Source organism: Xyrauchen texanus, chromosome 18, assembly GCF_025860055.1.
Source record: "Xyrauchen texanus isolate HMW12.3.18 chromosome 18, RBS_HiC_50CHRs, whole genome shotgun sequence".
NCBI classification, from domain to species: domain Eukaryota; kingdom Metazoa; phylum Chordata; class Actinopteri; order Cypriniformes; family Catostomidae; genus Xyrauchen; species Xyrauchen texanus.
This window is the reverse complement of record NC_068293.1, coordinates 1,005,751-1,021,755: the sequence shown is the minus strand read 5'-3', so window position 1 is coordinate 1,021,755 and position 16,005 is coordinate 1,005,751. Positions and strand designations below refer to the sequence as shown.

The following is a 16,005-nucleotide window of genomic DNA, read 5'->3' as shown; positions in this document are numbered from 1 at the left end:
TTCATACAAAAAAGCATGTGGATTCTGCTAAAATTAAGTGTGCCACACCAAGTGTTAGCGATTTTTTTTGGTGAAGCAAAGTTCTAAATCTGACATGGTGCATGCAAGTGAAGGACTTTTTTCTTTTCATTCTGTTGTGCACGGCCAAAGTTTTCGGTCGGCTGACTACACTGGGAAATTGATCAAGAAATTGTATGATCCAAAATTTTCTTCTGCCCACACCAAATCTGAAGCCATCATATGCAACATACTCTCTTTTGTGTAGCTGGACTATCAGAAATTAATACAGCATGGGAACACACGTTTCCTCTCTTGGTCCAGCACTTAAAAGAATACTGCACATTTTCAATGGTCTGCATTCATACTTTCTCAAGAAAAATGCCCAAAGTTTCTAAGAGGCATTTTCAGCAATCTTTGCCCTAAACTTTGGATTGGCTTTGCACTCAAGCAAACGGACACTATTAGCTGTGCACTGGAGATAGTAGAGCAAGACCACATATCAGCCACAGAAGTGGCTTTGCACATTCATAACCAATTCATTGCAAAGTCATGTCAGGCTGGTGGAATCATTCATACCCTCTGAAATGAAAAAGCAGTTGGATGCCCTTGGTTGAAGCTGGTGACTTGTGAGCAGATGATTTATTTTGTGCAGTGAGAAACTTTTATTCAGCACCAGTGGATTACCTCCAAAATTGGAGCCACTCATTGGAGAACAGAGAACAACTTGAGTGGGTCCTACAGTACTGAGAGACATCCCAGTGTGGAAAGACATTCAGAGCAGTCTAGAACACTTCTACTCCAGAATCCCTGCTATCAGATTGATTGACGAAACCACGCTCTTTTGGATACATTTTGACAGTCATTAAGGCAATGCTTTTTTTACATCTTAATTTTGGATTGGACTGCTCTGCATTTTACGATAAACCCTTGAAAGACAAGAGCACACTAAGAAAAATGGCTGCCAGCGAAAAGTACAAGGTGACAACAGTTACAGATGCGGATGCACTCTCTCCTTCACAATGATTGGTGCCTAGGTAATTTCATTTTTGACTAGAAGGTCGGGGTTCAAGCCCCAGCACCACCAAGATGCTACTGTTGGGCCCTTGAGCAAGGCACTTAACTCCAGGTTGTTCCGGGGGGATTGTCCCTGTAATAAGTCACTTTGGATAAAAGCGTCTTCCAAATGCATAAATGTAAATGTAAAGGTGGGCTCAATTCAACCGGAATATTAAAGTCTTGAATTAATAATGCTTTTTTAAATAATTTGGAATAGATAACACAACTGACATCTTTTTGTTGTGGGGACTGAATTAAGAAGAACATGTTTGATTGCGTGGAAATGTGAAAATATGTGTTCACACTTTATATAGGATAATGGGGTTGTGATAATAGATATAGACAGCAGTATCTGATAGTTCCTCACGGGTGTGTGGATCAATCAGTGCCATATAAGGAATGTAAATAGTGGGGGGTTAATCCAGTAGCATGCATTCAACTGGAGAAAATGAGGATGCTGTTGAATATATCTTAAAAATAGATGTTTTGCTCAAGAATGCTTTTATTTAATTTTTTTGCTTCTCAGTACGTAAGATCTATGTGTCAATTAAAGGAACATGCCTCTTAATAGGAAATGTAAAGGATGATGGGGGAGACAGGAAATTTGACATTTGTAACTTGGAACTGTAGAGGATTGGGTAATATTTTTTTTTAAATAAAGCAATGCACCATCTACTCAGAAAAGATAAATCTGATTAATGTATACGGTCCAAACAATGATAATCCCCAATTTTTTAATGATCTGTTTCTGTTAACCGCTAGCTTGTCCGGGCACTACCTTATTGTAGGAGATATAAATTGTGTAATATATCCTACTAAAGATCGTTGTACTGGGATTAAGATTAAGATTCAACTTGATTGTCATTGTGCAGAGTACAGGTACAGAGCCAATGAAATGCAGTTGTTTTCACATACTAAGCTGGGGTCAGAGTGCAGGGTCAGCCATGAAACAGTGCCCCTGGAGCAGATAGGGTAAAGGGCCTTGCTCAACAGTGGTATCCTGGCAGTGCTGGGGCTTGAACCCACAACCTTTTGGTCAGTAACCCAGAGCCTTAACCGCTGAGCCACCACTGGGCACTAATTCATAAATAGTATGCATAGATTGATAGTATGCATACTAAATCTAGGAGATTGATACAGGAATTTATGAAAGATATTTCATTTATTAGATATTTGGAGGGATCTTAAGCCAAGAGCAGTATCATATTCATACTACTCTGGGATGCATCAAACATACTCATGTACTGATTACTTTTTCATTTCTGCACAAATGTTTAACAAATTGACAGATTGCATGTATCACAGTATAGTCATCTCTGATCATGCAGCGGTATCCTTATCATACATCATTTCACATTTTATGAAGGATCCTCCTAAATGGCATTTTCATATGAGATGGCTTCGGGACCCAGAGTTTATAGAATATTTGTGCAAACAAATTGATCTGTACTTTGAAATGAATAAATCAGAAACTTCTGCTTGTATTAGATGGGAAACATTTAAAGCTTTTATTCAAGGTCATATTATTAGTTATTTGCAGTTCAAAAGTTAAAAAACAATCTAGACAAGAAATGAAACAATTAGAAGATGAGATCAAGAGTATGGGATCAATTCCATGCCACATATATTTGCAAAAATATAAAGTATTGCAAAATAAAATAAAGTTTTGCAAAAGAAAAAAGTATTGTTATTACATTTTTTTAGAAGACAACATACTATGGTATAGACAATTATAATCTATAAAGTAAACATAAGAATCAATCAATAGTCCAATCAATTGAGAGAGAAAAAACTGCAGATGCTGGCTATGTTAGCGAGTATGGCTAATAAATCCACCGCTTTAACTGATCTCTAACTTCTTTATCTGAAGCAAACGCTGTTAAAGCACATTTAATGCTAATTAAATGAAAGGAAACAATCAACTTTATATACCTGAGATCCACCTGCATGCCTGTGCCCGGCCATGATGTTTGATCCATGTCTCAAGCTAATGAGGTAACTTCCAGGGAGCCATCACTGAGCCCGTTGTACACGCCCCAATCCCCTGACTCCACCCCCACGTCAAAACAGTGCCATAAAGTGAAACGCACAGAAAAGTGAAGCGCAAAGGCAAAACGCTATCACAAGCTCACATGTGATGGAAATGCAGATTAAAAGGAGCATTGCAAAATAATTAGTAGGCATTGCAAAGAAAAAGATGTGTGGCAAAATCATTGCTGCCTAAAAATCTGTTGCAGAGATAAAAAAAGATCAAAGTTCTTTAGTTTCTTTTACAACAGTCATTGATTTTTGCAATTAATTATATCTTGGTTTTTGCTATATTTTATTTATATTAAGAAGATTGAGACAGACCCACATATAAGGAGTTGCAGTAATCCAGCCGGGATGTAATAAGAGCATGAATTACTATTTCCAAGTCCTTCTGTGAGAGAAACTGTTTTAATTTAGCAACGGACCTTAGATGAAAAAAACTTCCTTTAACAACAGCATTTATCTGCTTATCAAAAAATAAGTCAGAATCAAAGATGACACCCAAGTTCTTAACTCTATTGTGCATGGTTAAAGACAAAGTACCCAACTGATTTTCAATATCAGCGATATGTAGCGAAGAGCCAAAAGCAATGACCTCGAAATTTTCAGATATCCATAATTTAACTTCCTCAGGACAGGAGATGAGATTACTGATAGAACAACAATCGTTAGACCTGACAGGAAGGTAGAATTGTGTGTCATCAGCATAACAATGATAAGCTATACTGCACTTCTGAAAGATGGAGCCTAAAGGAAGCATATAAAGAGAAAAAAGCAGAGGACCCAATATGGAGCCTTGAGGAACACCACATGTAAGCAGTGTTGGGGAAGAGAAGTGATTATCAATATTGATAGAAAAAGTTATTTCCTTAAGATATGATGAAAACCAGTTTAATGCAGAGGAGAGAACAAGATACTGCTCTACTATCACTGGATGCCGAAAAGGCCTTTGATAGGGTGGAATGGTATTATTTATTTTGATTTATTATCTAGATTTTGCTTTGGAGAAAATTATTGCAAATGGCTTAGATTACTTTACAATAGCCCTGTAGCAGAAGTGCTGACAAATAATATGGTCTCAAAAACATTCAGTATATCTAGAGGGCGCAGACAAGATTCTCCTCTCTCTCCTCTCTTTTTTTGCCATCTTCAACGAACCATTTGCAATAGCGGTAAAAAGACATGTGGAGTTAACAGGTATTAAGATGGGACAGATAGAACATAAAATATCACTCTTCGCTGATGACGTCATTCTCTTAAACATCTTGACACATCAGTACTTGCTTTATTAGATCTTATCAATACATTTGGAATATGGAGGACAAAACATGCAAAAATAATAAAGAAATACATGAATAAATACATGTTATAATAAGAAAATACATAAAGGAATAAATGTCTTGATAAAACAAATATAATTTGTTTTTAAAGAAAGTTATTCCTGAATGTATTTTTGTATGACTTTTTTTCCTTTATTATTTTCTCTTTTTATTTTTATTCTTTAAAACATTTTTATTCTTTCATTTGTTTTTGGTTTTTTTATTATTTATTTATGCATTCATTTATTTTTATATTTATTTATTCCCACCTGTATTTATTTCTATATTTAAATATTCCCACATTTATTTATTTTTGTATTTATTCTTACATTTCTGTCTCTTGTATGATAATGATGTGGGCGGGTCCTGCTTACCATTGGCTTATTGTAGACTGAAGCGTGTGCTCGATTACTCTGGACTTGTTTTGATGTGACGTTAGGTCATAGCCATATCGCGTGTAAACTATAGCTATTTGTGGGGCTAAAAACATAAGAGCTTCAGTCAAGCCAAGATGTATTGGTTATACTACAATCACAAAATAAATGGGGAGCTGTTCCCTTTACAAAAAGCTTAACTTTGATGCTGCGCTGCTAAGCGCTACGGGGAACAACTCTAGCTGTGACCCGAGCTGAAATAGTGTGTGTAACACGTCAATGAACATTGACTGGAATTTATAGCCTCGGCTGATTTAATCATTAGATGCACCTGTGGCCAGGCTATAAATGGATACGTCACCAGGTGTCGTCAGAAAATCTTTTTTCAGAGCGATTCTGTTTCTGTGTGTTTCACACACCCTGTCAAAACTTTCTTTCCTCTGTTAGAAGTTAGAATCAGTTAGGCAGTGTGCAGTGAACGTTGTTCTATTTTCTCTTCTGTTTAGAAAATATTATATATATATTTCAAAAAAAAAAAAAAAAAAAGAGAGAATGACTGAAAGCCGCAAATGGTGCGTGTTCCCCTCTTCTCGCTCTATAGCTGAATACGGCACACATCAGTTTTTGATCTGTTTGTTTGGGTGTAAGAGCACGCTGCTCTCGCGTTGCAGCAGGGCAGGTGCGAGCACTGCGATTTGCTTTAACAGGCAGAGTGCGTCGTGCTCGCCTCGCTTGCTTCCGGGAGTCAGCACTCACGAAAAAAAAAAAAGATCGTTCGTGGGGCTCTTGCATGGATTTGGCTGAGGAGCAAGAGACGGGTCTATCCCTTTCTCTCACTTTCTCCCCAAACCCAGCTGGTCCTTCACATGATCTCGAAGCGCGTTCCGATGCTTCTTCGGATCATGAGGTGGATCGCAATTCTCTTCCCGCCTCCGAGCTTTCCGTCCACGATAGAAAATCTACGGAGGAATTGCTCGATGTTGTTACTCGTGCGGTTGCCAGATTGGACTGGCCACGTGAAAAAGAGACCCCCAAACCCTCCAAATTAGGGGATAGATTTTATCTTCCAGTCGAAGAAAGGGAACGCCTCATGGGTCCCTTCCCTTCTTTGATAACCTCCATGAAGAGCTTTTTCTGTATCTAGAGAGTTGCGACACTTGCGAAGGAAGTCGATAACCACACATCAAATGACTGTTTCATTTAGAGTAGAGGTGCTGATTGATGTTTTAGGAGAGCTGTATGCTGGTATGAATGTCGTAGCACATCCTGGATTGTTAAACTCTCTGCAAAACGTTTCCCTGCATATTCTAAATCTGTGCGAGTCAGCGGGTGCTGAGGTGGGACGTCCATCTGCTACCGATAATACTATTGAGCTCTCAACCAATGATGCACTGGAGCTCCGCACACAGAAAAGTTAAAATAAATACATGTATAAATACAAATTTATATATGGGAATATATAAATATGGAAATAAATATATGTGGGAATAAATAAATATAAAAAAATAAATTAACACATAAATAAAAAAATATGCAAAATAAATGAATAAATAATTAAAAGTTAAAAAGAATAAAAATAAAGTTAAAAATAAATATAGAAAATAATAAAGGAATAACGTCATACAATAATAAATTCAGGAATACATTTTATAAAAAACGAATTATATTTGTTTTATCAAGACATTTATTCCTTTATTTATTTTTTTATTATTACATTTATTCATTAATTAATTATGCAGGTTTGGGCCTCCATATTGGAAAGATTTCTGGATTAAAAATGAATAATTCTAAAAGTTCTAATACATTTCAAATTAGATCGTCAGACAACAACCAAGTAATTGGGCTGCAACTTTCAATATGGTTGATTGTTTCACATATCTTGGTATAAAAATTGTACCAAAACTGGAAGAAGTTGTACAAGCTAATTACAATCTGCTGATCGAAAGTGTTAGTAGCTCTATAGAAAGATGGATGTTGTAACCCATATCTTTAATTGGCCGGATAAATGTTTTGAAAAATGCAAACATTTTGCCCAAATTTTTTGTTTTACTCCAGAACATCCCTCTGCCACCCCCTAAGCATCTTTTTCAAAGACTTCACTAGATATTCACTAGACAAAAGATATTCACTAAATTCATTTGGAATAACCAATGACACTTTTATACTTGCCATATGATAGAGGAGGTCTGCAGTTTCCTAATTTATATTGGTATTATTGGGCTGCTCAACTTAGAACAATTATGTTTTATTTTTTATCTCAGAATTGCCCACCATGGATGGATATAGAATCTTCTGCCGTCAAATCTGATCTGCCTTTATATTTATACCTATACTCATCAGAACTTTAAGACCTAAAAAAAAAATCTTAAAAAAAGACATATTATTTGACAGCACTTCTGCTATGGGGCTATTATAAAGTAATCTAATCCATTTGCATTAATTTTCTCCAAAGCAAAATCTAGATCGGCTTTACATTTCCTGATCGGTGACAAAAAAAAAGGACTTAAATATTGATCTGTTTCTCACCCACACATATCAAATCGTTTAAGAATATATGGATTTAACCACCAGAGTTGTCTGGAGTACTTTTAAATTGCCCTTATTTGGATTTTGGAGTTTCTTTTTTCTTTTATTTTTATTTTTTATCATCTTTTCTCCCAATTTGGAATGCCCAATTCCCACTACTTAGTAGGTCCTCGTGGTGGCGCGGTTACTCACCTCAATTCGGGTGGTGGAGGACCAGTCTCAATTGCCTCCGCTTCTGATCTGTCAATCCGTACATCTTATCACAAGACTCGTTGTGTATGACACCGCGGAGACTCACAGCATGTGGAGTCAAGTCAATTTTATTCAATTTTGATTATTATATATTGAATTATGTATATTTGTTGTCTTATTTTAGTAATTATTCGTATGTGATAAATTGTCAAGTCAAGTAAATTTTATTTGTATAGCGCCTTTCACAACACACATCGTTTCAAAGCAGCTTTACAGAAGATCATCATTAACAGACGATAAAACTGTAATGTCTATAATGTCGATGAATCATCATTGTGTAATTAGATAAAATACGATTCTTAATCATGTTTAAAAATAAGTAATTAAATAATAATTGTATTAATAACCCCAGTGAGCAAGCTGAAAGATACTGTGGCAAGGAACACAAAACTCCATAAGATGTGGATTAATGGAGAAAAATAACCTTGGGAGAAACCAGACTTACTGTGGGTGCCAGTTCTCCTCTGACTAACATCATGAATATAATGTAACTATTACTTGTGTATAGTTCAAATCATGGTTTAAAATTATTAAACTAAGTAAGGGTTAAGAGTCAGTGTTTAAACATCGATTGTGTTTGAACTGTAAGATTAATGATTAATGTCTTTGAAGTCCATCCTGGATTAACTGCAGAAGTTCACATAGATGCAATTGTCCTTGTTAATTGGCTGATGAAGGCTTTTGTTGGCAGTTGTTAGTCTATGCCTTCCATTTCAAGATTGTAGTCCATCAATAGACCAAGGTGACGCAGGCAGAGATCAGGGATGTGAAACGCAGTTCAATTATAGCCGGTAATTTCGGTGAGGTTCGGTGTGGTCCATCCTAAATCCAAGGTTCAGACAATGGCATATGAAGTATCCCATGTCTTATGGTTGGATTTGGCATCAGTTCATCCTCTGAAGTCCATCATAATAGATTGAAGTGATGTTTGGCTGGCACCGGCTGCATTTAGTCATCATCATTCAGCGACATGAAGCAGTGGAGTCCAACATGAAGCAGGAATGGTGCTGGATCCAGCCGGTTCTGGTGACCTCAGGATAGGAGTCCCGAGGTTGAGACAGGGAAACAAATTAAATAATATTAGCATAGATGCCATTCAATTTATTGCAGAGTTATAAATCATGATCAATGTTTCTGGTTTCTGGTTCAAATCCGGTTTAAGCCAGGTTTCAGTCAAACAGAGCGCATCCAATCTATGATCTGTAATCATTTCATTAACAATTAGTGCTTTGATAGAAAGAGATCTAATGTTTAGTAGCCCTATTTTTATATGAAGTGTATTTTTTATTTGTTTGTTTTGTTCAAGTTTGACCTTAATCAAATTTTTTCTAAGTGATTTAGTGAGGGTATTGTGTTTGGTAGTTCGGGGAACAGACACAGTCTCTATGAGACATCTAGGTGATACAGTCTCTAAGTGTTGTAGTTTATGTGACCTGTGGAGACTCATGCTACTCTCCGCAATCCACACACAACTCACCTCACGCCCCATTGAGAGCGAGAACCACTAATCACGACCACGAGGAGGTTACCCCAAGTCATTCTACCCTCCCTAGCAACCGGGCCAATTTGGTTGCTTAGGAGACTTGGCTGGAATCATTTAACACACACTGGAATCAAACTCACGACTCCAGGTGTGATAGTCAGCATCAATACTCGCTGAGATACCCAGAGCCCCAATTTTAAAGCACATTTTAACTAATGCGTAACTCTAGAAAATCTTGTTTAGTGAATTTTTTGTTCCCATTCAGGATTTCATATGCACGATTTAAAAGTTTAAAAATCTTGTTTTAGCATGGCTGATTGACAGGTAGAACAATCAGGGACAAAAAATATATAATTTGAAGGGATAGTTCACCCAAAAATGAAAATTCTCTGATCATTTACTCACCCTAATGCCAAACCAAATGTGTATGACTTTCTATCTTCTGCTGAACACAAACAAAGATTTTTAGAAGAATATTTCTTTTCTGTAGGTCCAGTCTTGTAGAGCACTGTTGTTTTATTTGTGCAATGTTTCATTTCCTCAAACTAATTGAATCTGTAGGGGAATATAGCCTGACCCATTTTAGAGACCAGTGTGAACAATGATGATCAGGAGTCAAAGATATGTTTCAGTCAGTTGAAAGAGTTTACTGTTTGTTTGTTTTTTGTTTAGTTTTTTGGCATTTGCAAATAAATTGACATCATCTTATGATTCTGATTAGTTAGAACATGATCTTTCTAGAAATCTTACAAACATGGTGTTCTGTTCCACTACATAAATGGCATGATTCAAAGCGGCATCGTTGATGATATATTGACACAAGTCGCAATCTCGTATTGTAAGTGGTGCAGGTTTGTTATAAGTCTGAGAGGGCTCATCTCTTTTAGATTCCATTGGAGAGAACCTTTGGCTTAATCACATGGCCCTCATAGCTCCAAGCAATTTCTGCAATAACATCATTTGTTCCCTCATGGTTGAGTCAGGCCTCACTGAACAATACACCCACATGCAACAGAGCAAAGTTAGGCTAAAATATACTTTAAGTTAAGAATTCATTTGTGTCAGTAAATACAGTACATATTTAGGTCATTAGTGACCTAAAACTCGAACACAATGTAAGTGTTGATTAATTGAGCATAACATGGTCAACGAATGAAATACAGCTCACATGTTCTCTGAGAGCTGGGCTTAATGAGATGCACTCTTACGGCATTCCTGACATGGGTCAGAATCTCTGTCACGCTTCAGAGACCAAATACAAAAAGGACTCATAACATTCATGATTATAAACATAACCTGAGTAAATGTACATGACTAAGAAGACTGTTTACCTTTTGATTATAAGAATTTCTAGTGAATGTATTGTACTTGTCAATAGGCCTAAGAGAAATGTCCTTCAAAACACAGGCTTTTATCTGTGTCATTTTGCTGATCTTCATCCGTATAGTTGCTTTTTCATATATTACTATGTTTGTAATGTTGTTATTTAACTTGGATGGTTTTGTTCATGGCGTAAAACACTTTATTGAAGTTTTTTTTTATTAATCTTATGGAGAAAATTAAGGGGGAAAGAAATGATACACTGTATTTACATGATGACTTAAAGCAAATAGAGATTATATATAGAATTAGATTTACTCTTCTGTTTTCTAGCCTTTAAAAGAGATTTGTGGTAAATAGAAATGTAAGAAGTCTAAATTAAACTCTTCAGATCCTGATCTTCCCCGATGCTTCATGGACTCATAAGCTTTAGTCGCTTGATGATTTTATGCTCCTCTGTTAATGGCTGTTTTTTATAATTCTGTTGTCTAGGCCTTGTCCCAGAATGCTGAGCTGAAGACCCATCTGAATCGGATTCACTCTGAATCGGTCTTGGCTGATCAAGTGGTCAGTGTGAACATCATCAGCAGTCCTGATGAGGTCTGATGCTCTTCTGCATTCAACGATTGATAGCTCAAATACACTGGCAGATTTGGCACACCAGATACAATACTACTTACAGTGGCCCTAAAAATTATTTGAACGTTTAAAGCACGCTTATAAATGTCTGAATGTCATTACATTAGAAAATACAATATAAAACCAAGCAATATTTATTTTGAGGATAGAAAGAACAAGGGTACTTTTCAAGTAAACCTTTTCAGAAAACAAATTTGTTTGGTTCAAAATGAATTTATTGGTTGTCAAATGTTAGTGGAACATATCCATAGTTAATGTGATAAACTGCACGTGTGGTTACTCTGATTAGACAGCTTTGTGAACTTGAGGTGAAATGACTTCATACATCAACTAAACATCACTGTGACACCAACTGGTTAAAAGTCATAGTTCAGAGAATATTGATATGTATTTAAAAGTGTTGCTTAAATGTTCAAATACTTGTTGGGGCCACTGTATTTAGATTCATTAGTATACATTCTCTTTTCAACACCATATAACATTGTTTTGGAAAGCAACACTGTAAAAAATAAAAAGTTGAGTAAACTTAAAAAAAGTAAGGCAACCAGCTGCAAAGCATTTTTGAGTTTACTCAACTTCAGGCAAATTAGTTTTACCAACTTAAAAATTCCAGTTGGATCTCAAGTTCCATGAACTTAATACAAAAAGTTCAGCGAACTCAAAAATATCATTGATCATTAAGTTCAATAAACTAGAAAAACATAATTAAAATCACATAAAGAGCAAAGACATCTATTCATTCAAATCAGATTATTTACAATGTATTTATTTTTTTAAGTAATATGTCTGCAATTTTTGAACAAACACACATAAATACATTCAAGAGCAGGGGATTGTGGGTAGTGTCTTCAGCCAAGACAATGCTTCTCCAGTGGGCATGCTCAGTAACAGACACAACAATGTGAAGTTCATAGTTCTCAGACTTACAAGGTTCCCTTAGATTTTGAATTTTCAAGACCATTCCATGACTTTAACAAAAGGATAACATCATTAAAGATATGAGTCAATATCAAAGATTTAAATTCCCATATATTTCCTGATTTTCTGTGGTAGAGTACGACAGTGAAATTTAAACTTCCACATTTCACAGAGGTGCACAACATTTCAAATAGCGGTGTGTTGGAGGGTCAGTGATCAAACTGAGCATGCTCAAAAACCTGTATGTTCTATCATCACCATCAGACTTGATAATGTATGTGCTCACTGTTTAAAAACAGTGTTGTAAGTTGCTCTGACTTAAATGGCATAAAAGTTGACATAATTGACTGTTTTAAGTAAACTAATTTCTTTCTAAATTAGATAGTTCAATCAACTTTTAAAATTGAGCTTGTCTGACAAAACTGAAGTTGGACTTTTAACAGTGAAGGGATGCTTCTGTTGCAAGGTAAACATATTTATAATGTTACAAATGATTATTTCTATTTCAATAATTGAAATACAGTAAATTCATTTAAAAAATAGGAAATAAGTTAATGTCTCTCTCTGCCCACATCAAATCCAGTTTGCCTTCAAAACAGTAGTGCATAGTCTTCTTCTCTCAAAAGAACATATTCCAGGAGAAATGTGTGTTGTTGTTTGTTTATTTGCTTTATAGCCATTTAAAAAAAAAAAATTTGATTTGTAAGTGTACAGTACAGTAACTTGCAAGTGTACTCATTACCTCAGCAATTGGAAAAGTCAAGTCATGTCATTTGTGTTTGTATAGTGCTTTTCACAATACCACATTGTCCATTGGAGAAATGGGCTCCATTGGTTGATCAGACAGGGCCCAAGTTTTGACTTTCTAAGATTGAGTAGAGGTTTAGAGGGTTGAAAGACATAATCTCAAGTCCATTAGAGAACATTCAGACAGGTTTTAACCTCTTGCAAGCAGCGTGAATTTTACAATTGCTCAGATAAATCTTATGTAACGAATCCGTGTGGTTCCGTTCACATTCTCCACAGGTCTAATTACACCATGTAGTGATGTGCATAGAGTGGGTGAACAAAGTAATACATGAATTAATTATAAATAAATTATTTACCCAACAAGTTGTAGGCTCGCAATTTTGTCTTCAGAACAGCTTCATTCCTTCTTGGTAACTTGTCATAAAAGTCATAAACTGTGTAGGTCAACATGAAACAGTTTGCAGCCCATTCAGTGTCTTAAACATGGTAGTTTGTATACTAATATCAAACATCCATTATTCAACATGACAAAGTGTAGGCCAATACTTTACTGAATTCACTGGTAATTGGATCATGAAAAGTAGTCTCTGTATAGATAGGTTTTTGGAGGGGGTGGATTGAAAAACAGGAGGGTTTCGTGTCAATCTTTTTTTATGTGGGCAGATTATTTGTTTACCATAAAACCACAAAAAGTATGCATTAAGAAACTAAATAATTTTGATTTCATGTTGACAATAAGATAAGCTTTTGTGTATTTGAAAGATAAATGAGGTGCAAAGTGACACTCAGCTCTCTGGTCTCAGTCTGGTCCATTTTATGACTCAACAGAGCAATTGCTGGACCTATTGTAATGACTCCCATAAGTTGGCTGTGTGTACTGATCGACAACATGTTTGCATTGGCAACAGACACTAATCTTTCTACTTTAAACCTTCAGCCTTTTGTGTTTCTTACATCAGGTTGTATATCTTTGACCCTGTTTACACTTGGTATTAAGATGCGTCTCAAGTGATACGATCACATGTGGTCAGGCATCTTTGTTTACTTCTGATTGCTTAAATGTGTCTCCTGCGACCACTTGTTTTTGGATTTCAAGGGAAGGGTCTCTAATTTCATGACGACATACATAGGCCTACTGTAAATCACTATGTCAGTGTGTTACTGCATGATAATAAACATCAGAAAAAGTATTAAAGACAATTTTGTTTCTCCCAAATGCAGCCGAATTTAATATGAGCACAAACACAACATCTAGAGCAGAATTTTCAGTTACTTTAAGGGATTACCTGTATTAAAGGTGCTTCAGATGTTCGTTCTTCTCATCTGTGACTGTGTTGATATCAGACAAACTGAAGAAGATCTGTGAAATTTTCGTTCTTGTGTATTTATTTGCTTTTTAATTTTCATAGCGAAAGGTTATTTCCTTTTAAAGCTGCTCATAACTGGCAAAGTATAAACTCTTGTTTTAGAGAGGTGGAGATTCGCTGCTGTCTGAGACTCAGGACTGATTAGCATTTACACCTCAAATTCGATGTGGTCACATCTGTTTTTGACTACCTTCGTATGTGGTTTTATGTTCCGATCACAAAGCTCCTGGAATGTATCAACCACCAGAGAATCAGCCCTCTGGTCGAGATGGTGGTCCCTGACAAACAGGCTGGTTTCCAACCAAAACATTGCTTTTGCGACCAAGTTCTGGCCCTCATAACCCATATTGAGACTGGGTTCCAGAGGAAGTATAAAACTGATGCAGCCTTTGTAGATCTGTCATTGGCTTATGACATATTGTGAATAAAGGACCTGATGCTGAAACTGGCCAGGCTCATCCCTTGCCCCCAAATATTATTCCTACTATGGACAATGCTGAGTTGTGTACATCGGGGAGATAAATTCAGCTCCTTCTGGTTCCCCGACAATGAACTACCTTAAGGCTAAGTAATTGCACCAACACTCTTCGATCACTACATGAGCGAATATTGAACATTCAGATGGCAGTGCAAGCAGCCAACTTTGGTGACACTGAGACCATACTGAAGGAGAATCTCAATGCCATTGCTGAATATTTCCAGAAATGGAGGCTCAAACCGAACCCCCAGAAAACTAGACACTGTATTCCATCTTGATAACAGAAGTACGAACTGCACCCTGATCATGACATTCTGTAGCAACACCATGCAACATGACCCCTCTCCGGCCTATCTAGGAGTGCAGCTGGACTGCACACTAACTTACCATGACCACCTCTGAAAAGTTGTCACCAACACAAAGACGAGAGTTAACATAGTCCAGATATTGGCAGGCATGAGCTGGGGAGCAACAACACCACTGCTATAAACTTCAGCATTGGCCCTGGTGTATTCTGTAGCCATGTACTGTGCATCAGTATGGCCAAGAAGCTGCCACACTCGACTTGCCAATCCACAACTGAACATGTCAATGCGGTGTATTTTCTGGAACCCTCACATCATCCCCAACACCATGGCTACCTGTGCTGTTCCACATTGCTCCACCATACATCTGCAATGATACCGGAACCCTCCGGGAAGCGCAAGGAATTGATAGCAACGAACATCTCCCAAACCACCAGGACCCCAAATGATGTCCCTTATCTTTATCTGAAGGCACGCAAGCATTTCTGGACCAGTGTGAAAAACCTGACAGTGTGACTTAAATTCTGACAGAGCCTGGAAAGCTGAATGGATCTCCCAAGAAGTCACAAAAAAATACATTGTGAAAGACCCAACACAGATGCCTATGGATATACTTAAACCCCATAAATGCATAAATGGTGTATTAAAACCTCCCTGGAGTGTGATTGTGGTCAGCCAGAATAGACAATGGAGCACCAGGAGGCATTAAGGAGATACATTCCCATACCCCGACACAATCTCCTGGCATAATCTTAAACTGTAGCTATAGTTGTTGCTCTACATCAGAGGTCGGCTTCCTTTGGCATGTGTGCCAGCATTGGCATACTGATGGGTCATTACTGGCACGCTAGCAACGGCGAGAGAGGGGAGAGAAGAGCAGACTATTTTATTTATATGAAATTTCGCACCTGCATTCCAGTTCGCATCTTGATGTAATCCTCATGATCACACAGCTTGTTTTCATCAGCTAAATGGGAAGCTAAATAAAAGTTCAAATGTGACGAGATTGCGGTACCCTGACTCGTGCAGCACGTGCAAGCCATTCACGCGCAAGCCATTCACGTGCAAGCCATTCACGCTTCACTTTGGGTTAAAACGTGCCCACGCTGATTCGGTCGCGCTGTGCGGATGACAGCCTACATTCCGTTTCATGTTTCTTTTTGCTTTCAGAACAATAAGGAAAACAT

At 37.0% G+C, this 16,005-nt stretch overlaps 1 protein-coding gene across 3 annotated transcripts in view; it reads left to right on the top strand.

Annotated features, from left to right (window-relative positions):
• Positions 1-16,005, top strand: part of osbpl6 (oxysterol binding protein-like 6) — a 222,849-nt gene that overhangs the window by 169,718 nt on the left and 37,126 nt on the right. For all 3 annotated transcript variants that reach the window (XM_052148735.1, XM_052148734.1, XM_052148736.1), the window contains one exon: positions 10,854-10,961. In XM_052148735.1, the coding sequence (XP_052004695.1) occupies positions 10,854-10,961 (108 nt within the window). The remainder of the gene's footprint in view (positions 1-10,853; positions 10,962-16,005) is intronic.